Source organism: Pseudophryne corroboree, chromosome 3 (genome assembly GCF_028390025.1).
Source record: "Pseudophryne corroboree isolate aPseCor3 chromosome 3, aPseCor3.hap2, whole genome shotgun sequence".
Lineage (NCBI taxonomy): Eukaryota > Metazoa > Chordata > Amphibia > Anura > Myobatrachidae > Pseudophryne > Pseudophryne corroboree.
The window spans coordinates 506,857,149-506,881,248 of NC_086446.1; the positions used below are offsets into that span (position 1 = coordinate 506,857,149).

A 24,100-nucleotide genomic window follows, 5' to 3' on the forward strand; every position below is an offset into this window, starting at 1 on the left:
CAATATTACTTGCCAAGTAACAAAAAAGTACTTACCAAGAACTAAGCAGTACTGAACTAAGTAACCACTGCAGGATAACGAAGCACTGGGCGGGCGCCCAGCATCCTCTACGGACTACGAGAAAAGGATTTACCGGTAGGTCATTAAAATCCTATTTTCTCTTACGTCCTAGAGGATGCTGGGGTCCACATTAGTACCATGGGGATGTACCAAAACTCCCAGAATGGGAGAGAGAGCGCGGAGGCTCCTGCAGAACTGATTGACCAAACATCAGGTCCTCAGAGGCCAAAGTATCGAACTTGTAGAACTTTCTAAACGTGTTCGACCCTGACCAAGTAGCCGCTCGGCAAAGCTGTAAAGCCGAGACACCCTGAGCAGCCGCCCAGGAAGAACCCACCTTACGAGTAGAGTGGGCCTTAACAGACGTAGGACACGACAATCCTGCCGTAGAATACGCATGCTGGATAGTGAACATGATCCAGCGAGAGATTGTCTACTTAGAAGCAGGACACCCAAGTTTCTTGGGATCATATAGGACAAACAGAGTCCGATTTTCTGTGACGAGCAGTCCTCCTCACATAGATGTTCAGAGCCCTTACAACATCCAAGGACTTTGATGAAACTGAGGAGTCAGTAGCAACTGGCACCACAATAGGTTGGTTGATATGAAATGCTGACACAACCTTCGGAAGGAACTGCAGACATGTCCGGAGCTCAGCTCTATCTTCATGGAAAATCAAGTATGGGGTTTTACATGACAAAGCCCCCAACTCCGACACACGTCTAGCAGAAGCCAAGGCCAACAAAGTGACAGCCTTCCACGTGAGAGGTTCGAACCAGTCAGACTGGAGGAACTGCAACACCACGTTAGGATCCCAGGGTGCCGTAGGCGGCACAAAGGGAGGTTGGATGTGCAGAAATCCCTTCAAAAAAAGGTCTGAACCTCAGGGAGGGCAGCCAACTGTTTCTGGAAGAAAATGGATAGGGCCAAAATCTGGACTATTACGGAACCTAATCTCAGGCCCATATCCACACCTGCTTGGAGGAAGAGGAGAAATCGTCCAAGTTTAAACTCCACCGTAGGAAACTCCTTGGATTCACACCAAGACACATACCTTTTCCAAATGCGATGGTAATGCTTTGACGTTACTCCTTTCCTAGCCTGTATCAGGGTAGGAATAACCTTGTTCGGAATGCCCTTCTGAGCCAATATCTGGCATTCAACCTCCATGCCGTCAAACGTAGCCGCGGTAAGTCTTGATAAGCGAACGGCCCCTGCTGCAGCAGTTCCTCCCGAAGAGGAAGAGGCCTCGGCTCTTCTAGCAGTAGATCCAGAAGATCCACATACCAAGCCCTTCTTGGCCAGTCTAGAGCAATGAGGATTGCCTGAATTCTTGTTCTCCTTATGAGCTTTAGAACTCTTGGAATGAGTGGAAGTGGAGGAAACATGTACACCGAATGGAACACCTACGGAGTCACTAGGGTGTCCACCGCCACTACTTGCGGGTCCCTCGACCTGGAACAATATCGCTGAAGCTTCTTGTTGAGACGAGAGGCCATCATGTCTATTTTGGATATGCCCCAAAGATCTGTTACCTCCTTGAACACCTCTGGATGGAGACCCCACTCTCCTGGATGGAGATCGTATCTGCTGAGGAAGTCCGCTTCCCAGTTGTCTACTTCCAGAATGAAGACTCCTGACAGTGCCAACGCGTGTTTTTCCGCCCAGAGGATGATTCTTGCTACCTCTGACATTGCAGCTCTGCTCTTCATTCCGTCCTGTTGGTTTATGTAAGCCACTGTCGTTACATTGTCCGACTGCACTTGAATGGCCCGATTTCTCAGAAGATGGGCCGCTTGGAGAAGACCGTTGTAGACGGCTCTTAGTTCCAGAATATTTATCGGCAGGCTGGCTTCCAGACTTGACCTCCTTCCTTGGAAGGTTTCCCCTTGAGTGACTGTGCCCCAGCCCCGGAGACTTGCATCCATGGTTAGAAGGATCCAGTCCTGAATTCCGAACCTGTGGCCCTCCAGAAGGTGAGGTAATTGCAGCCACCAGAGGAGTGAGATCCTGGCCTTTGGCGACAGACGTATTCTCTGGTGCATGTGTAGATAAGATCCCGACCATTTGTCCAGGAGATCCAGTTGGAAGGACCGAGCATGAAATCTCCCGTATTGCAGAGCCTCGTAAGAGGCCACCATCTTCCCCAGAAGGCGAATGCACTGATGAACCGACACCCGGGCTGGCTTCAGGACATCCCGGACCATTGTTTGTATCACCAACGATTTTTCCTCTGGAAGAAACACCCTCTGCACTACCGTGTCGAGGATCATTGCTAGAAATGACAACCTCCTGGGTGGTTCCAAATGTGATTTTGAAAGATTCAGGATCCAACCATGTTCCCTGAGAAGCTATGTCGTGTGAGCTATGGACTGTAACAGCTTCTCCTTGGACTATGCCTTTATCAGCAGATCGTCCAGATATGGAATTATGTTCACCCCCTGTCTGCGAAGAAGAACCATCATTTCCACCATCACCTTGGTGAATACCCTTGGTGCTGTGGAGAGGCCGAATGGCAGAGCCTGGAATTGAAAATGACAGTCCAACAGTGCGAATCGGAGATAAGCTTGATGCGGCGGCCAAATCGGAATGTGGAGGTATGCATCCTTGATATCCAGGGATACCAGGAATTCCCCCTCCTCCAGACCTGATATCACCACCCTTAGAGACTCCATTTTGAACTTGAACTCCCTCAGAAAGGGGTTTAGTGATTTTAAGTTCAGAATGGGCATGACCGAACCATCCAGTTTCGGTACCACAAAAAGCTTCGAATAGTAACCCTTGTTTTGCATCTGGGGAGGAACTGGTACAATAACCTGTGTCTCCACCAACTTCTGGATGGCTCCCTGTAGAAAAGCTGAAAAGGGTGTGAGAAAACTTATTGGGCGCTTAAAAGAACGGTGGGCAGCCTAGGGTACACCTCTGGGGTTTTCCTCTTCCCCAATAAATGAAAAAGAACTGCAAATATGGAGTGGTGTAACCAGGGCCCTGGTTACACCACTCCATATTTGCAGTCCCTGTAGAAAAGCCCTATCTGCCGGCAAAGCTGGCAAGCCTGAGTTGAAGAACCGGTGAGGAGGGAGATCTTGAAATTCCAGCCGGTACCCCTGGGATACAATATCTTGTACACAGGGATCCAGGCCAGACGACACCCAGACGTGAGTGAAATGTCTGAGTCTCTCCCCCACCAGCCCTACCTCCAGGCCGCGCGGGCCACCGTCATGCTGAGGTCTATGACGCACCTGAAGCAGGCTTCTGTTCCTGGGAACCCGCAGCAGCAGGTTTCTTGGATTTTGGTCGACCTCCTCTAAAGAAGGTGTTGGACGGTTTGGCCTTTCTTGTTATAGCAACCCGAAAGGACTGTGATGTAGCTGAAGAAAAAGGTTTCTTCGTAGCAGGTACAGCTGAGGGAAGAAAAGGTGACTTACCCGCTGTAGCCGTGGAGATCCACACATCCAACGCTTCCTCAAAGAGAGCCTGACCTGCGTAGGATAGGGTCTCCACACCTCTCCTGGATTCCGCGTTGGAAAACCACTGGCGCAGCCAAAGTCCCCTACGAGCTGAGACAGACATGGAAGATATCCCTGCAGCCATGGAACCCAGGACTTTCATGGATTCCACCATAAATCCTGCAGAATCCTGAATGTTACGTAAAAACATTTCAACATCACTTTTATCCATTGTATCCAAATCCTCAAGTAATGTGCCTAACCACTTTACAATAGCTTTGGAAATCCATGCTGAAGCAGTGTATATGGATTTGAGCGTACTATCAATTTTGCGATCAGCCGGCTCCTTTAAGGCGGTAGATCCTGGAACAGGTAAAACAAACTTTTTCGAGAGTCTGGATACAGATGCGTCCACTATGGGTGGGTTTTCCCATTTTTTCCTATCCTCCTCAGGGAAGGGGAAAGCAACCAGAACCCTTCTAGGGATCTGGAATCTTTTCTCTGGGTTTTCCCATGCTTTCTCAAAAATAGCAATTACTTCTTTGGACGCAGGGAAGGTTAGCGAGGCTTTCTTATTGTCAGTGAACTAAGCCTCCTCAACCTGCTCAGGTGTCGTATCAGCAATATTCAACACATCCCTAATAGCCTCTATCATCAACTGCACCCCTTTAGCAAGAGATGCGCGCCCCCATGAGCACATCCCCATCACCGTCTGCCGTGTCAGAATTGGTATCCGTGTCATCTTGCATAATCTGGGCAAGAGCACGTTTGTGGGAACCTACAGCGGGGGGCCCTGAGGTAACAGAACCGGACCAAACTGCCATAGAGTTCTGTAAAACCTGAGTTGCGGATTCATTCTGTGCAACCCTAGTAGAAATATGAGAAATCATAGATTTGATAGAGGATAACCATTCAGGCTCCCTTGCTGGTATCTGCGCTAAAACAGTGCAATCCTGATTACATGGAATGAGATCATCCTGAGAGGACATATCCTCTGCAGCATATGACACAGAGTCCCTGGACATAGCTAAATGGAGACCCCAGACACTATACACACACACACGCACACACGCACACACACACACACACACACACACACACACACACACTGGAGGATAGACAGAGTTTCACCCCCAAGAATGGCAAGAGAGACACAGAGATTGGAGCCAACTCACACACAGCGCTTTCAAGTTATAGAGAGACCCCAACCAGTGCTGACTGTGCACCTTAATAGGTTACACAGTCTGAACACAGCCTCCCCTTCCCTTCTACCACCCCCTGGTACCGTAAGAGATAGCTGTAGTTGATATGGAGGCACTGCTCTTTACTGACAGCATTTCTGCAGGCAAGAAAATGGTGCTGAATGCTGCTGGGTCCGCTCTGAGAAGCTCCGCCCCCTGAATGGCGCTGTCTTCTCGCTCTTCAGGAGATTATACTGGCCTGAGGAATTATGCTGGCAGCAATCCTGGGACCCTGACAGGCTGAGAGGTCAGTGTAGGGTGTAGGCGTTGGCTCAGGGCGCCCCTCACAGCGCCGCACTATGTACTACTCCATACCCTGTTGCCACCATCTTCACACCGGCTCCCCACTTGCTAGGGGGACCAGTGACTGACTCGCCACTGATCTTCTGGCTCTGTAAGGGGGGGCGACATGCTGCCGGGGTGAGCGATCCCCTGTGGCGGGGAATGCTCGATCCCCTCAGGAGTTCAGTGTCCTGTCAGCGGAGATAGTGGCTCAGACCCCGCAGGGCGGACACTACTACCCACCCTTAGTCCCACGAAGCAGGGAGGCTGTTGCCAGCAGCCTCCCTGTAAAATAATAAACTCTAAAAAAAACTTTTACTAAAGAAGCTCTGTAGAGCTCCCCTAGCTGTGACCGGCTCCTCCGGGCACATTTTCTAAACTGAGTCTGGTAGGAGGGGCATAGAGGGAGGAACTAGCCCACACTCTCAAACTGCCAATGGCTCCTAGTGGACCCGTCTATACCCCATGGTACTAATGTGGACCCCAGCATCCTCTAGGACGTAAGAGAAATGAATTACAATAACATAACTAATCTGCATTGTTGCTAGGTGGACACTTATGTAATCTTAGTGGTGATTGGTGGAACATTAGGTGTGGCTAGAGTGATTGAGGACCTGATTCAGTGGTGGATGCAAATCCTGTCTCTACTGTGTCTATGGGGGTCATTCAGACCTGATCGCACGCTGCCTTTTTTCGCAGCCGTGCGATCGGGACTGAACAGCGCATGCGTGCGGTCCGCAATGCGCAGGCGCGTTAGCCGCCGGCGACGGGGATCGCCGGGCAGCAACAAATCTAACGAAGAAAGCGATCGCACGGGCGATCGCAAGAAGATTGACAGACAGAAGGCGTTCGCGGGCGGCAACTCACCATTTTCTGGGAGTGTCCGGAAAAACGCATGCGTGCCGAGCCATTTCGTCGGAGGATTCCTGACGTCACCACCAGCCCAGATCGTCGCAACGGCTGAGTAAGTCCTGGGCTGTGCAGAAACTGCACAAACTTTTGTTTGTGCAGCTCACTGCACAGCCGATCACACCCCTGTAGGCGGCGATTACCTGGTCGCAGCAGTGCAAAAAATAGCCTGTATGCGACCAGGTCTAAATTAGGCCCTGTGTACGCAGTGGTTCTGCAAAAATATATAAATGCCAGAGCTGCTGGAATCTGTACAGAGACACCCACCGGCGGCATCTTTAATCCACAGCTTACGTACACAGACGCACCATCGCTTACGCAATCGAACCTCCATCGGAAATAACATGCTGGAGCTATAACAGCAGTGTACACGGACAGCATACCCCCGAAAAGCTTGCAATGCGCCTCTGTTTGACTAGCCACTCCGCCGCTACCTCCCATAAATGCACAATGACTGTTAATCACTCTGCTTCTAAATTCTCACTGCAACCGCCATCGCTAATCAAACACGATGCATGCGCAGTAATAAGAAATCACTACACAAACATCTCCATAGCGTCCATCTCTACATCAGGCCCTGAGTTCTAAAAAATAACTGTTGATTAGAATCAAATGTCAAACTAATGCTGGACACACACTTGTAGATATATCTGCAGATCAACTGATCTGCAGACATAGCTACAGACGGCCCGGGCAGTGTGTTGTGCAAACACACTGTCCGATCCATCGGGATTGACATCACGAACTGCGCCCTCCCAGTTGTGCTGTCAATCACCGCCAGCTGTGCTGCAGGGCCGACGCGATATGTCTGTGAACGACGGCATTCACAGACAGATCGTTGATACACACTGGCCGAAGGGCCAGCGATATATAGGCCAGTGTCTACCCAGCATAACAGTGCAGGTTTCAGTGATGTCCAGGCTTCAGTACAGATGGTTACATCAAAATAACTGAGTTACTAATTAAGCACCTGTGCTCAAGCATGATATTAGTAGCATGATATCACTAACACCTGGACTGTAAGTGTGCCTTGAGACTGAGATTGGGAAACACTGGGGGTCATTCCGAGTTGTTCGCTCGGTAAATTTCTTCGCATCGCAGCGATTTTCCGCTTAGTGCGCATGCGCAATGTCCGCACTGCGACTGCGCCAAGTAAATTTGCTATGCAGTTAGGAATTTTACTCACGGTTTTTTCTTCGTTCTGGTGATCGTAATGTGATTGACAGGAAGTGGGTGTTTCTGGGCGGAAACTGGCCATTTTATGGGTGTGTGTGAAAAAACGCTACCGTTTCTGGGAAAAACGCGGGAGTGGCTGGAGAAACGGAGGAGTGTCTGGGTGAACGCTGGGTGTGTTTGTGACGTCAAACCAGGAACGACAAGCACTGAACTGATCGCAGATGCCGAGTAAGTCTCGAGTTACTCAGAAACTGCACAGAGATGTCTTATCGCAATATTGCGAATCTTTCGTTCGCAATTTTAAGAAGCTAAGATTCACTCCCAGTAGGCGACGGCTTAGCGTGTGCAAATCTGCTAAAAGCAGCTTGCGAGCGAACAACTCGGAATGACCCCCACTGATCTAGTGGATTGTTTGATTAGGTTACTAAAGTGATAGAATAGGGCAGATTAGTTAATAGTTAAAAAAGTACTGTAAGCACCTCAAGTGCTGCCTAATGCCAGATCTCTGAATTTTCTATTTTATTAGTATATTTTTCATTAAAGTCTACTAAAATGTTTCATAGGCAAAAAAAGAAATCAAATAAAAATACTACCATAGGATCCTGTGCAGTGTGGCTGAGAATATGATTGCACAATCCACTCTTATGTTCTTCATGCATACTTATAATGTCTGCTTTATGAATCTGTGACAGGCTCTAAATGTAGCAATGCACCAATCAATATCCAAGTATAGGGAGGCAATAGAAGAATATTTGCCACTGCCCCCTGGGTAGGTTATTTTGTTTCTGTGCAGGGTAAATACTGGCTGCTTTATTTTTACACTGCAAATTAGATTGCAGATTGAACACACCCCACCCAAATCTAACTCTCTCTGCACATGTTATATCTGCCTCCCCTGCAGTGCACATGGTTTTGCCCAATTGCTAACAAAAATCCTGCTGCGATCAACTTGGAATTACCCCCAAAGTGTGCATACACACTGCCAGATTCTGTCACTCTGTCTGACTGCAGAATGAATCAAACCATACTTGCCTACCTGACCCTCTCCATGAGGGATGAAATGCTCTGTTCCTGCACTTTCCTGGTAATGTATGATTGCCATCACCTGTGGTGAAACACCTTTCTTATCAATTAACTAGCTCACCACAGGTGATGGCAATCATACATTACCAGGAAAGTCCAGGAACAGAGCATTTTCTCCCTCATGGAGAGGGTCAGGTAGGCAAGTATGGATCAAACCCATTAAGTGCACAGAATTAGTCAATGGCCTCAAACACGTGCATCAGTCATCAGCCAACAAGAAGTTCTCCCATACCCATTAAAGATATGAATAGATTGTGGGCAGTCGGCTAGTATTGTCTGAGAAAATAAAATCTGATGGCTAGCTTTATACTACTGTATAATGTGAATATTTGCCCCAGGAAGATTTGCAGATATTGTTCATGTTTTCCTGGCGATAATGTAGGACTACGCTGAGCACTGTTTAAACTGTAAGGCAAATGTTTGCTTGTAAAGTGCTAGTGTCCCTGTCTGCATATTGAGAGCTTAGGAAGTTGTGTAGCTATAAATATTTTACAACGGTCAAGAGATAATTGAAATGAGCATACCATGCATCAATGCGTTCCACTCCTCTGTAGTAGCCAATGCCATCTGAGGTATTTCTGAGGTTCTGGCATTTATCATCGATGCGGTACGCCGTCTGCTTGTCACTAATGTCCCTTTCTAGCTCGTGCTGAGCCGACCTGTTTGAACTGGACAGAGAGTTATGGTCACAGGACAGAAGATCAATCCTCACCCTAGAGCTCGATATAGTTTTCTGTTATACAGTATGGAGAAATCCTTCCACTGTTAACATTACTGTTATTTATACACTTAATTACACATTATCCATTGAATACATCATGTGCTGCTCTCCTGGTAAACCCAACAGCATATTACACAACAACACCAAAACAAATCTTTATACCTGTGGGTCCGGACCTAAAATATGGGCCTTTTTGGGTAAGTCTTCATAAGACTCTCACTGCAAGCTAGACAAGATAGTATACACCAGCACTAGTTGTATGGTAAGATTATGGTTTAAATGAATGTCTAAATAGATGAATCCAGGATGGTAGGTTATAAAATTGAAAATATTACATTTAATATATAAATTCACTTTAAAACACAGATGTCATAAAAACACAATTCATTATCAAGAGGCATTCATATAACACGACACAATCATTTGTCCCTTTAGTAGAGGCTAGATCATACCCCGGCTAGGACTTCCTCTGGAGTAATGTCCACGATAAGTGGTCAGAGGTGATGAATGTAAAGCACTGGAGTCCTATTGAGTCCCCGGTTAAGCACAATGGTGCAAGCGTTTATGCAGGTGGGGGTGGCTCCGGTTCCTCCGTCCGTAATAGAAATCCAAAAGGAAATGCCGTCCAATCAATGCCAGGTGCGATCAACTGAGTGAGAGTCCAAACAGTGGTATGGGAGAAGCTGGGTTGTTGGCACCAGCGAAATGCGTTGAGTTTGGTGAATATCACTGACACATCATTGGAAATCTCCCATACCACTGTTTGGACTCTCACTCAGTTTGTTTCTCACCCTAATTTGTTGAAATGTGTCCCCTCGCAGGCTCGCTTCGCTCACCACGCTTTGGGCAAGGTTACTAATGGTGATAGCTTGTGACATGGATAGTCAATTTGATGAAATGCGTCCCCTCGCGGGCCACGCTTCGGGCTAGGTGGCTTCCTCTGCTCCGCTTTGCTCCCCACAAGGTTACTGAAGGTAAGAGTGTGTGACATGGATAGAAAATGCAGCAAAAGTTGTAAATAAAAAATGTTTTAAACTTAAAAAACGTGTTGACCTTTTGACCCTGTCGGCCTTTTAACCCTGTCGACCTTTTGACTGTTGACCTTATGGTGTTGACTATCTATTAACCACCTCCCCACAGCATTTTTTTTAAAGGAGCCTGGAATTCACCTTGCCCCTGTCTCTAACAGGCCTGCAGTTTGGCTTGGTGGGCCTGGCTGACTGCTGTCAATAGGAAAAATACCTTTTTAAATTGCAGTTTTATCAAGTGTCTGCATTGTGATTAACACTGGCAGCACATTAATACTAAAGAAAACTGAATAAGTCAGTTGGTTTATAGACACAAAGGATCTGATTGCAGATGTCTGAGCCTGCAATCACAGACAGTGCAGACTTGCACGGATCTCAGTCCAACCTGTGACTGAGTGGGTTGCAGCTGGACGTTCACATGTAGGACTGGACAAGTGTGCAATGGATGTGACGTGGGCATGTATATTGGCTGTAGATGTGGCAGCCACTGAATCATACTTGCCTACCTGACCCTCTCCATGAGGGAGAAAATGCTCTGTTCCTGGACTTTCCTGGTAATGTATGATTGCCATCACCTGTGGTGAAACACCTTTCTTATCAATTAACTAGCTCACCACAGGTGATGGCAATCATACATTACCAGGAAAGTCCAGGAACAGAGCATTTTCTCTCTCATGGAGAGGGTCAGGTAGGCAAGTATGCACTGAATACATGCGCATACAGGTATTCACATCTATTTCCAAGCACCAACTTGATGCCTCTTTATGTGCAACTCTGTGTCAGGCCCAAGTTTATAGGATGGGTAGTTCTGGATAACTCTTATTGTAGTTCTATACATATTAGGATTCTATTGAATATTTACAGTGATTGTGATTTGGGGAACAGAATTACATACATGTCATATCTGACAGGCATCCAGCAATTTGGGGTAAGACAGAGCAGCCGGACCACCCTCTGTATGGGTACTACTACTCTGATAAGAAAGTGAAGGGTTGATAGACATTACAATGGTTTTTACTTAAAGGGGGTTTTCTACCATGTTTTGTGAGTTCTTTCTTGATCTTGCAAAATACAGCAAATATCTCTTTACAGGGAAGTATTTCCAAGCTGATGATATTTATTGTGTGCCCCCTCTGCAGGTGCCTTGTAAATAGGCTCAGTATAAGATGTTGGCCATGGTTCTGACTCTTTATTGCTTTTGTTCTCCCCTCCTCTTAGTATGTACGCTTTCATGGGCAGGGCCATCTTCCTAATTGTTATTAATATGAGCTAAAAATGTTTGATACAGACTGAACTATGTTTTACCCCACTGTAATTTCTACTGGCTGGTTCTGCACCTCTGTTGGTGCAGTCTTGGTTTTGAAAGCGTCAGAGTGGCACATGTAAGGTTGCGGTTGCTGGCCAGGGGGTATGGGTCAATAGGTCGACCACACATAGGTTGACAGTCATTAGGTCGACCACTATCGGTCGACATGAAGTAGGTTGACGTGGTCACTAGGTGGACATGGTCAATGGGTCGACATGTAGGTCAACATGGAAAATGTCGACATGAGTGTTTTTTTTTACTTGTTTTGGTGTCGTTTTCTTCGTACAGTGACGGGGAACCCCAATTAGTGCACCGTGTCCCCTCGCATGGCTCGCTTCGCTCACGATGCTTCAGGCAAGGTACCTCGCTCTACTACCGCTGCGCTCGGCACAGGTTACCGTTCACAATTGTAGTCCACGTGGATCGTAAAGTATGAAACAGTTCAAAATATAAAAAAAAATTGAAAAACTCATGTCGACCTTTTTCCATGTTGACCTAGCACATGTCGACATATTGACCATGTCGACCTACTAATCATGTCAACCTAATGCTTATCAAGCAATAGTGGTCGACCTAATGACTGTCGACCTAAGTGCTGTCGACCTAATGACCGTATCCCCTGGCCAGTTACATACGGATACCACTCTAAAATGATTTGCAAAGCTTAGTTTAGATTTGAATCAATGTTATGCTCGTCATGTTCTCTGGGCACAGTAGAGGGAAAGTGTCCCCGTTATTTATGAATCACTTGTGCGACTTGTGTATTTGTTTAATGGATGAGAATGGTAGTGATATTTTGCAGACTCAAATGTAGACTAACTGGAGGCACCTGGATGGGGATGCGGTCAGAATGCCGGCTGTCGGGATCCCAGCAGTTAGAAATTCCGATGCCGGAATCCCAACACCATTTAGAATCCCGATGCAGGAATCCCGATGCAGGAACGCCGAACTTAAGTTCACCCCTGATGGTAACATTTTATCACTGTTACCAACACGTGTCTATTGGGAAATGTATATTCAGCCCCCATTTTAGGGATCCCCTGAACCAGTATCTCCATTTGTATGTCAACAACTGTCTGGTGCTGGAGTGTGTAATGCCAATTGGCGGATAACTCCACATACAGACTAAGAGGAAATCTGCCCGCTCAAATTTGACAGGGCAGCATGCCCCTTGTCCAATGGGTGTTTGGCCAATCCAGTTTCATGTGTGAATACTATACTGTTATATACTATATATAACACTGTACTTCCTTTGTTATATCCATTGTTGGCATTGTATAATGCCGCCCTCTATGGCTACCTGTATTTATTGTGTGTGCTCTTATGTTTCTTGTGATGTGTTTACAATTACTTTTCAATAAAACATAAGAACATAAAAATAACAGTGGTGCGGACCACTCATGTGTCTATTGGATGTGATGTGTTGATGTGTTACGATTTACTCATGATCATGCACTATGTGTCTCTACCCTGAATTCAATGTTGTTCTTTACATATGATTTTGTAAATATTTTTCTCTATTATGTTTGCAATGCAAATATGTTTTGTAGGTTTGATTTTCCAATAAAGTATATTTAAAAGCAAGCAAACACACGTAAAAATAATAGAGATGAATAATAAAAAATTGTCAGAAAGTTTATTTCTAATGCCCAGGCTCTCGCTAGCTAATCATTTCCATTTTATACTGGTTGTATAGTAAATATACCCAAGTTTGTAACATTTTATGTACAATTACTGTTAGTATTGTCCCAACATAGTTGATGGATTTTCAAAGGGTATACCACTTACATTGTTACATCTAGAAAACACCTTGAAACATTGGCCCTCATTCCGAGTTGATCGGTCGCAAGGCGAATTTAGCAGAGTTACACACGCTAAGCCGCCGCCTACTGGGAGTGAATCTTAGCTTCTTAAAATTGCGAACGATGTATTCGCAATATTGCGGTTACTAACTACTTAGCAGTTTCAGAGTAGCTTCAGACTTACTCTGCCTGTGCGATCAGTTCAGTGCTTGTCGTTCCTGTTTGACGTCACAAACACACCCAGCGTTCGCCCAGGCACTCCCACCGTTTCTCCGGCCACTCCTGCGTTTTTTCCGGAAACGGTAGCGTTTTCAGCCACACGCCCCTGAAACGCCGTGTTTCCGCCCAGTAACACCCATTTCCTGTCAATCACATTACGATCGCCGGAGCGATGAAAAAGCCGTGAGTAAAATTACTTTCTACATAGCAAAGTTACTTGGCGCAGTCGCAGTGCGAACATTGCGCATGCGTACTAAGCGGATTTTCATTGCGATGCGATGAAAAATACTGAGCGAACAACTCGGAATGAGGGCCATTGTGTAGTTAGTATTTGTTTTGTACAAATACCGCCAAATGAAATGCAGTAGCCACCATTTTGTAAGCACAAACCGGCACATTTTATATAATTTTGTGGCACTAAATATTAGTATTAATACCTATAAATATTTGGCAGCTCTACATTTGGATCGTGGCCTAGATTTTGTAAGATATGCCCAATAGGGTTATAAAAATATATATAAAATATGTATACATAAATTATCTGCAACAAACACCAGTTAATACCATTTTTTTAAACTAAAGCACTCTTTTATCAATTGTATGTACAAGTATTTTACTTTTTTTTGCTGGAGGGAGAACGAAGAGCAGTGGAACCACCATGGCTGTATACTGTGTGTAAAATCACTGAATTCCATAGAAATGTCTTCTACCAATGAGAGAACATAAAAACAGTATTAATGTCCCTTTAAGGTGTCTGCTCAAGTGTCTGTGAATCTCTTCCATCACATCTTGCACTACCAACACCTACTCTAAATGGGCACATTCCTACTGAGAACACAAGTTACAGAACAATGGCCTACACATGTCTTACGCAAGCTGAGTTGTTATCTTCTCTAGATGTCGCCTCATCTTCTCTTGGCAGGACTTGATGGTGTCTACTTCCTGTTTAAAGCAAATACAATATAACAGCTGAGGACAACAGTGGGTGGAAGTATATAAAACACTGTTAATTTAATGTTAAGGTTAAACTTAGAACCACAGGCTAAAGAACTGCAAAACAGCAACATTTACATAAAACAATAGTCCTCTATTGAACAGAAGCTCCTAGAGGGGAACTCCAACTTTAACTTATTTAGGAAATATAGGAGATAATGAGTGAATTAATTAAATTTTGCCAGTGTTTTGTGTGAGATAAGTAGGTATAATGGAAATATTTCTGCAATAATACAGGTGGCTATTCTGGATTTTGTTTCTATCAGCTAGTATAAGTACTATTAGTATCTCGAGTGCAGAGCCTAATGTACCTGTAGTTTTGCTAGGGAGCCCTGCAAGGAGGTTTGGACTTCAAGGTCTCCTGTACTAGCAAGCCAAGGTTCACGGATATGACACAGTATAACGCACAGGAAAGTCAGGTTCCAGGCAGAGGTCATACACAGAGAAGTCAGGGATTTACCACAGGGGTCAATGCAGAGAGGTGCAGTGAACAATCCAAAGATCATACACAGGAGTAGTCTTGGATATGCCAAAGGAATGCAAGAGAGGAGTCATAAGCAAGCCATGAGTCATACACAGGAAGATATAAAAATAACAGTATACTGTAAAGGTGGAGCGAGGTAGTGATCCTAATTCTCTGCCAGCGTGCTACAGTCAGAGTGCAGCTTAAAATAAGAATTTACTCACCGGTAATTCTATTTCTCGTAGTCCGTAGTGGATGCTGGGTACTCCGTAAGGACCATGGGGTATAGACGGGCTCCGCAGGAGACTGGGCACTCTTAAAAGAAAGATTAGGTACTATATCTGGTGTGCACTGGCTCCTCCCTCTATGCCCCTCCTCCAGACCTCAGTTAGGGAAACTGTGCCCGGAAGAGCTGACATTACTAGGAAAGGATTTGGAATCCAGGGTAAGACTCATACCAGCCACACCAATCGTGATAACTCGTGATAACTATACCCAGTTAACAGTATGAACAATAACTGAGCCTCTCTCAACAGATGGCTCATACAATAACCCTTTAGTTAAGCAATAGCTATATATATGTACTGCAGAGAGTCCGCACTTGGGACGGGCTCCCAGCATCCACTACAAACTAAGAGAAATAGAATTACCGGTGAGTAAATTCTTATTTTCTCTGATGTCCTAGTGGATGCTGGGTACTCCGTAAGGACCATGGGGATTATACCAAAGCTCCCAAACGGGCGGGAGAGTGCGGATGACTCTGCAGCACCGAATTAGCAAACTCAAGGTCCTCCTCAGCCAGGGTATCAAACTTGTAGAATTTTGCAAAAGTGTTTGAACCCGACCAAGTAGCAGCTCGGCAAAGTTGTAAAGCCGAGACCCCTCGGGCAGCCGCCCAAGAAGAGCCCACCTTCCTCGTGGAATGGGCTTTTACTAACTTAGGATGCGGCAGTCCAGCCGCAGAATGTGCAAGCTGAATCGTGCTACAGATCCAGCGAGCAATAGTCTGCTTTGAAGCAGGAGCACCCAGCTTGTTGGGTGCATGCAGGATAAAAAGCGAGTCAGTTTTTCTGACTCTAGCCGTCCTGGAAACATAAAGTTTCAGGGCCCGGACTACGTCCAGCAACTTGGAATCCTCCAAGTCCCTAGTAGCCGCAGGCACCACAATAGGTTGGTTCAAATGAAACGATGATACCACCTTAGGGAGAAATTGGGGACGAGTCCTCCATTCTGCCCTTTCCATATGGAAGATCAGATATGGGCTTTTACATGACAAAGCCGCCAATTCTGACACACGCCTAGTCCAAGCTAAGGCCAAAAGCATGACCACTTTCCACGTGAGATATTTTAGCTCCACGGTCTTAAGTGGCTCAAACCAGTGGGATTTTAGGAATCCAACACACGTTAAGATCCCAAGGTGCCACTGGAGGCACAAAAGGGGCTGAATATGCAGCACCCCTGTAACAACGTCCGAACTTCAGGCAGTGAAGCCTGTTCTTTTTGAGAGAAAAAGGGATAGGGCCGAAATCTTGGCCTTTATGGATCCTAATTTTAGGCCCATAGTCACTCCTGACTGTAGGAAGTGCAGGAATCGACCCCCCTGGAATTCCTCTGTAGGGCCTTCCCGGCCACACACCAAGCAACCTATTTTCGCCATATACAGTGAAAAAGTCTTGCTGTCACGTCTTTCCTAGCCTTTATCAGCGTAGGAATAACTGCATCCGGAATGCCCTTTTCCGCTAGGATCCGGCGTTCAACCGCCATGCCGTCCAACGCAGCCGTGGTAAGTCTTGGATCAGACAGGGTCCCTGTTGCAACATGTCCTGACTGAGAGGCAGAGGCCATGGGTTCTCTGAGAGCATTTCTTGCAGTTCCGGGTACCGAGTCCTTCTTGGCCAATCCGGAGCAAAGAATATTGTTCACACTTCTCCGTTTATTACAATTCTCAGCCCTTGGGTCTGAGAGGAAGAGGAGGGAATATATAGACCGACTGGAACACCCACGGTGTTACTAGTGCGACCACAGCTATCGCCTGAGAGTCCCTTGACCCAGCGTAAAACCTTTTTTATCTTTTTATTGAGGTGGGACGCCATGTAGTCCACCTGAGGCAGTTTCCATCAATTTGCAAAACTGCGTGAAGACTTCCTGATGAAGTCACCACCTTCCCGGGTGGAGGTCGTGTCCACTCCCGGAATGAACACTGCTGACAGTGCGCTTACTTGATTCTCCGCCCAGCGAAGAATTCTGGTGGCTTCTACCCTCGCCACCCTGCTCCTTGTGCCGCCCTGGCGGTTTACATGAGCCCCTGCGGTCTGACTGGATCAGAACCAGTTGGTCGCGAAGCAGGAACTCCGCTTGACTTAGGGCGTTGTATATAGCCCTTAGTTCCAGGATATTGATGTGAAGGCAAGTCTGTTGGCTTGACCACAAACCTTGGAATTTTCTTCCCTGTGTAACTGCCCCCACCCTCGGAGGCTTGCATCCGTGGTCACCAGGACCCAGTCCTGAATGCCGAATCTGCGGCCCTCGAGAAGGTGAGCACTCCACATCCACCACAGGAGAGACACCCTGGCCCTGGGGGATAGGGTGATTAACCGATGCATCTGAAGATGTGATCCGGACCACTTGTCCAGTAAGTTCCATTGTCCTTGCATGGAACCAGCCGAAGGGGATGGCCTCGTATGATGCCATCATCCTTCCCAGGACTCGAGTGCAGTGATGCACTGACACCTGTTTTGGTTTTCAATGGATTCCTGACCAGTGTCATGAGCTCCTGAGCTCTCTCTATCGGGAGATAAACCCTCTTCTGGTCTGTGTCTAGGATCATGCCTAGGCGAGGCAGATGAGCTGTAGGAACCAACTGCGACTTCGGAATATATAGAATCCAGTCGTGTTGCCGTTTCACTTCCAGAGAAGGTGATACGCTGTCCAGCAACTGCTCTCTTGATCTCGCTTTTATGAGGAGATCATCCAAGTATGTGATAATAGTGACACCTTGCTTCCGCAGGAGCACCATCATATCCGCCATTACCTTGGTGAAATTGGTAATGACAATCCCGTACCGCAATTCTGAGGTACGCCTGATGAGGTGGATAAATGGGGACACGAAGGTATGCATCCCTTATGTCCCGATTCATTTCAGGCTTGCAATGACCGCTCTTAGCGATTCCATCTTGAACCTGAACCTTTTCAGGTATATGTTCAGGGATTTTAATACAATATGGGTCTAACCGAACCGTCTGGTTTCGGGATTATAACATGGTCGAATAATAACACCCTCTTGTTGAAGGAGGGGACCCTTGACCACCACCTGTTGAAGATACAATTTACGAATTGCAGTTAACACTGGCTCCCTTCTCTTGGGGGGAAGCCCGCCGGGTCCTCGGTGAGGGGGCATCTTCTCACAGTCCAGCCTGTATCCCTGCGATACAATTTCTATTGCCCAGGGATCTAACAGGGAGTGAACCCACTTGTGGCTGAACTTACGAAGGCGTGTCCCCACCGGGCCTAGCTCCGCCTGTGGAGCCCCAGCGACATGCGGTGGATTTTTGTAGAGGCCGGGGAGGACTTCTGTTCCTGGGGACTAGCTGTGTTGTACAGCTTCTTTCCTCTGCCCCCGGCTCTGACAAGAAAGGACGCACCTCAGACTTTCTTGTTTCTTTATTCGAAAAGCTGCATTTAATAATGTCGTGCTTTCCTAGGCTGTGCAGGAATATAAGGCAAAATATCAGAATTACCAGCTATAGCTGTGGAGACCAGGCCCGAGAACCTTTCTCCACACAATCCTCAGCCTTCCACATGCCTCTTAAGTCGGCATCATCTGTCCAATGTATATTCTACAGGACACGTCAAGCAGAAATCGACATAGCTTTTGTCTCTAGGACCCAGTATACTCATGTCCCTTTGGGCATGCTTTATAACTATATATCTATCACTTAAGACAGCATCTTAAAATATTTATATGCATACTAGGGTCTCAAACTCTGCTGATAAGGTACCTGTCCACGCTGCCACAGCGCTATAAACCCATGCCGACACAATCGCCGGTCTGGGTAGTATACTAGAATGTGCACACTATCTGCAGGATCCCTGAGAATAGCTAGTGCAAACAGGACACCCAAGGGGAAGATTCTCAACACATCCTGGCCCTAGTGGGGAAAGGATACAGCCTGAGAATTCTCTTGTGGGAAGCTGCCGTCTCTTGTCTGGAGATTCCCGCTCTTTTTCCTCATGAGAGGAGGGAAATTTACCTCAGCATTCTTCCCCTTAACATGTGTACTCTCGTGTCAGGGACGGATGAGTCATCAGTGATATGCAAATCATCTTTTATTCCAATAATCATATATTGAATATCTTTTAGCCCGCTTTGCTGTAACTTTGCATTATCGTAGTCGACAGTGGAGTTAAACTCTGTGTCGATACTTTGTTATTTTGGATAGTGAACATAGAGAGACTCTGAAGGACTCTGTGACATAGGGACAGACCAGGGTAGATTTCCTTTCTGTTCCCTAACCTTTTGTGCAATAATTTTACCTCAGCACTTACACATATCCAAACAGGTGTCGTCGTTGTCGACGGAGACACCCTCCCACACACATATCCGCTCTATCACCTCCTTAGAGGAGCCTTTTACCTCAGACATGTCGACACACACGTACCGACACACCACACACACAGGGGATGCTCTATTTGAAGACAGTTCCCCCACCAGGCCCTTTGGAGAGACAGAGAGAGAGTATGCCAGCACACACCACAGCGCTATATAATACAGGGATGTACACTATACTGAGTGATTTTTCCCCTATAGCAGCTTATATACACAGTTTTGCGCCTAAATTTATGTGCCCCCCCTCTCTTTTTTACCCTTTGTGTACCAGGATACTGCAGGGGAGAGCCTGGGGAGCTTCCTTCCAGCTGAGCTGTGAAGAGAAAATGGGGCCGGTGTGCTGAGGAAGAAGGCCCGGCCCCCTCAGTGGCGGGCTTCTGTCCTTTTATGTACTTTAATGGCGGGGGTTAATGCACATATACAGTTTATCAGACTGTATTATGTGCTTTTTGCCAAGTAAGGTAATCTAATTGCTGCCCAGGGCGCCCCCCCCCAGCGCCCTGCACCCATCAGTGACCGGAGTGTGTGGTGTGCTAAGGGAGCAATGGCGCACAGCTGCAGTGCTGTGTGCTACCTTAATGAAGACCGGAGTCTTCAGCCGCCGATTTTCAACTTCTCTTCGTTCTTCTGGCTCTGCAAGGGGGAAGGCGGCGCGGCTCCGGGACCGGACGACCGAGGACTGGGCCTGTGTTCGATCCCTCTGGTGCTAATGGTGTCCAGTAGCCTTAGAAGCCCAAGCTAGCTACAAGCAGGTAGGTTCGCTTCTCTCCCCTCAGTCCCACGTAGCAGTGAGTCTGTTGCCAGCAGATCTCACTGAAAATAAAAAACCTAACAAATACTTTCTTTTCTAGGAAGCTCAGGAGAGCCCACTAAGTGCATCCAGCTCTGGCCGGGCACAGATACTAACTGAGGTCTGGAGGAGGGGCATAGAGGGAGGAGCCAGTGCACACCAGATATAGTACCTAATCTTTCTTTTAAGAGTGCCCAGTCTCCTGCGGAGCCCGTCTATACCCCATGGTCCTTACGGAGTACCCAGCATCCACTAGGACGTCAGAGAAATAGAGAATATAATAAAGGACTGCCTAAAAGCTGAGAATCTGTCCATATAGGGAGAGGGGTGGCACCATCACTAGACACATCAGTGAGAATACTCACTGAGAAGAGGCAGCGTAGAGAGCCGTGGAGACAACTGCCCTCAGACCTTGTATGCCGGGCAGTCTCTTCCATTAGGCAGCTCACATGGGTGCTTGGATCTGAGTGACAGCATTGCGGCTGCCTAGCACTCAAATTTAAGGATGTCCATGATGTCTACTCAATGGTGGCAGCATCTGCAGATCTTTCAAGCTGTTACCCCACACTTGTTGCTTTTCACCATGTTGCTTTTCACTTCTGTATCCAGGAGATAGAGAAGTGAAAAATGGCCTTTAGGTTTACCAGTAATCAAATCATCGACCCCCTTAGTCTCTGTGGAGTATTGGGAACAAAAGCCACACAAGATGATCCAATAGTTTGTGTGAGAATAGGAAGCATGTGTGCAGAGTATAGGCAAGTCTCCCAAGAATCTTCGTGGAGTATGGGAGTTGAAAGATAGTATAGCTATCTGCAAGATATTTTCAGTCAGTATTCTAATTTGTTTTTTAAAGAAAACGTGCCACCACTGCATGCTTGAATAATAATAATAATAACAACAACAACAACAACAACAACAACAACCCAGAATAGAGTGAGAGAGATCAAATATGTTGTTTAAGACTGGCATGAGCACAGGAGTCAATGATCAGAATGACAGTTCTTAGTTTGTGGGATCAAATGAAGAGGTGTCAGAGGGTTTGGAAAAGGAATTAAGCAGGTTGCTACTCAAGGACAAGGGCACCATTTCGTACTAGACCTTATCAATCTTGTCCTTCTAGTAGGAAGCAAGATCTTAGGCAGTGATGGTGGTCCGATGGATGAGAAAAGATTTAAAAGCATTTATGAGGCATTTGGGGTTAGAATCCTGGTCAACAATGAGAGATTAGACATATACAGTAGTTGTTTGACAGTGTCAAGAGTATTTAGATAAAAGTGATAGACAGTAGTATATCTATCAAGCAACTCTTTCACAGTGAGTCATAAGACTTGTGACTATGAATTCACTAGCAACTAGCCACATTACTGATGCTTTAGGCAGAAAATTAATTGATACCATTCTCAAGCATATTAGTTCAGTCTACAAAATTGCTGTAAGAACTGTGTGAAGGTGACCGATATTTCATATATTTTTATATTTATTGCATCTTTAACTCGAATATACTTGATATAAGTAAATTACATTAGGATGCGAGTTCTGAGCCACTCCTCCAAATAGAAGTTTTCTATTAGGAGTTACTGAGAGATGGAGGCCAATCCAGAATCCCCTTTCGATATGTGGAAAGCGAGAAATTATCTCTTGATAGCAGGTTAACTACACTTGTATATAAACCAATATCTGCTCATGAACTTTTACTATATATTGAAACTTCACTACATGTTGCACCACTCTAGAGCCGTAGAGAGTTACACCCAACCAATAAGCCTCCATTCTGGCACCATTTAGGACTATTTACTCTTGGACACTTCTCTAGCTATCCTGCTGCCTAGGGACAATTTCTTGCTTTACCATACCTCAGTTGCACGGATGCATCTGTCACACTCACCACTTAACATTTGGCAATGTGGTGAGTTTGTGGTCTTACCTGCAGAAGTTGTTTCTCCGCATCATCGTGTACCAGGTCTATAGACATCCGCTTCTCTCTGTGATACAGACATTCCTGAGCTACCTATTAGGAAGTACAAACAATCAGACCGTATAATTAAATGATCCTTTAGTAGTGACAGGGCTACACAACTCAGCACAAACACACAACACAAACAATCTATACAGAAAACAAATGCACAGTGATGCATAGTCTTTTCATATCTCTGTGTATATAGTTACCTGCTTTTAACTGGATACAGCAAATTGACAAAGAGAACAAACGTCAGACCAGCGGAATTGGCTGCTATAGCATGTTTACACTTCATTAGTAATTTATCCTCTAGCACTCTGACCTCATAGAGACTAATCAGGGGTTTTCTTTTATCCATGTACATGCACAAAGTGCAAAATCTTCTTAAAACCACTTAACTGACAATTTTTTCTCCTCAAAACGGTTCATAATATTGGGTTTTTTTTTTTTAAATGTTTTATTTATTATAGTTTAAAAAGTATTTGTTGTAAATATTTAAATATTATATTATGCACATCTGCAGAACAGATCTCCTCGTCAAAAACTGGGGGACACAGTGGTGCGGCGCGGGCAAGGATTACAGGACGAGCAGAGGGTGCTGTTGCTATGGGACCTGGAGGCTTACGGGTCACCTCTGGGGTCTGTCTCCCTTGCACCCAGCCTTATTGAGCCGCTTGAATCGCACTGATATACAATATAATAATTGTATTAATTATTGCCACTTTACAATTATGGGCTAACTCATAGGCTATCACATAAGGCGCTATAGAGCTGGTATCCAGATGACAGATCGACAATGGTCGACAATCAATAGGTTGACACCATAAGATCGACATGCATTAGGTTGACAGGTTCAAAAGGTTGATATGACAATGGTTGACATACAACTCTTCAATACATTTTTTTTTTAGGAGGGGGGGGGGGGGGGGAGGGGTTCACGTTTCCCAACATTTGCTTGATTTACTATCCACGTGGACATCTATTGGGAATATTAACCTTGCCCGAGGCATGGCAAGTGAAGCGAGTCCGCAAGAGTACAGTAGATGTTTGTACTGATGGTGGTCACACAAGATAAACTATACACATATTGCTGATTAATGCGAGTCTTTTCTTACACTTATCTCAATTTCCAGCTACAGTATGCAAGTTTTCTTTCACTTCTTCCCTGATGCGTATGATGCCATTACTTATTATAGATACCAGTACAATCCAAAATACTGACCATGGATATGCTGCAAATTAGTCATCTGTACAAAATAATGAAAGCTTATTATTTAGTAGTACACAACAGTTTTGTAGATGGAGGTTCATGAAGCACTGGCAAGTCTGGCATGGAGAATCCCCAGTCTGAATAAAGAAAACATTAGATGCTGCAACAGGTAAGAAATCTCCAATTAAGCTTATCGTAGTACCTGAACCTTCTTTGTCTCATAACAGAGTTCAGTTAGGCTAATTTAGGACAGTGCTTCTCTAATCCAGTCCTTGGGACACTCTAACAGTGCATGTTTTCCATGTCTCCTCACAGAATCACAAGTGAAACAATTTGAACCAATTGTGGATATTTAATATGTATCAGCACGGAGAAATGGAAAACATGCACTGCTAGAGTGTTCCGTGGACTAGATTTGAGAAGCACTGACTTTACTTTTGGGTATTAAGCCCAGTCTACTGTATGCCATGGTCTACTCTACTGGAATTAAAATCCTGTAAGTCTGTGGAATGTACAGTACATTGTGTAACATACACTGTTTTACAATCTGTGTCAATGTGGCACAATCCTTAAACTCATTGGCCTTTGAATATTACATTATAGAGAATGATTAAATCCGAAGGCTCATACTGTTGCAGTGTTTGTAGCAACTACTGTCTCCTTTGAAGCATCTATTGTTACCTGTCTGTGTCTAGGGTGTATTACAGTACAGCCTGGTTACACTGTTTACTCGCTCCCAGTACTCAGCCTGGGGACATTTAAGAAGAGACGCACGTGCCACAACCTTAGTAATACAATAATATA

The 24,100-nt window shown here is 45.7% G+C and overlaps 1 protein-coding gene across 1 annotated transcript in view; it reads right to left on the minus strand.

Annotated features, from left to right (window-relative positions):
• Window positions 1–24,100, minus strand: part of TEKT3 (tektin 3) — a 74,523-nt gene that overhangs the window by 15,004 nt on the left and 35,419 nt on the right. Inside the window, exons 3-5 of the mRNA XM_063961024.1 lie at window positions 22,054–22,137; window positions 14,149–14,219; window positions 8,726–8,869 (exon numbers count right to left, since the gene is read on the minus strand). Of these exons, the coding sequence (XP_063817094.1) occupies window positions 8,726–8,869; window positions 14,149–14,219; window positions 22,054–22,137 (299 nt within the window). The remainder of the gene's footprint in view (window positions 1–8,725; window positions 8,870–14,148; window positions 14,220–22,053; window positions 22,138–24,100) is intronic.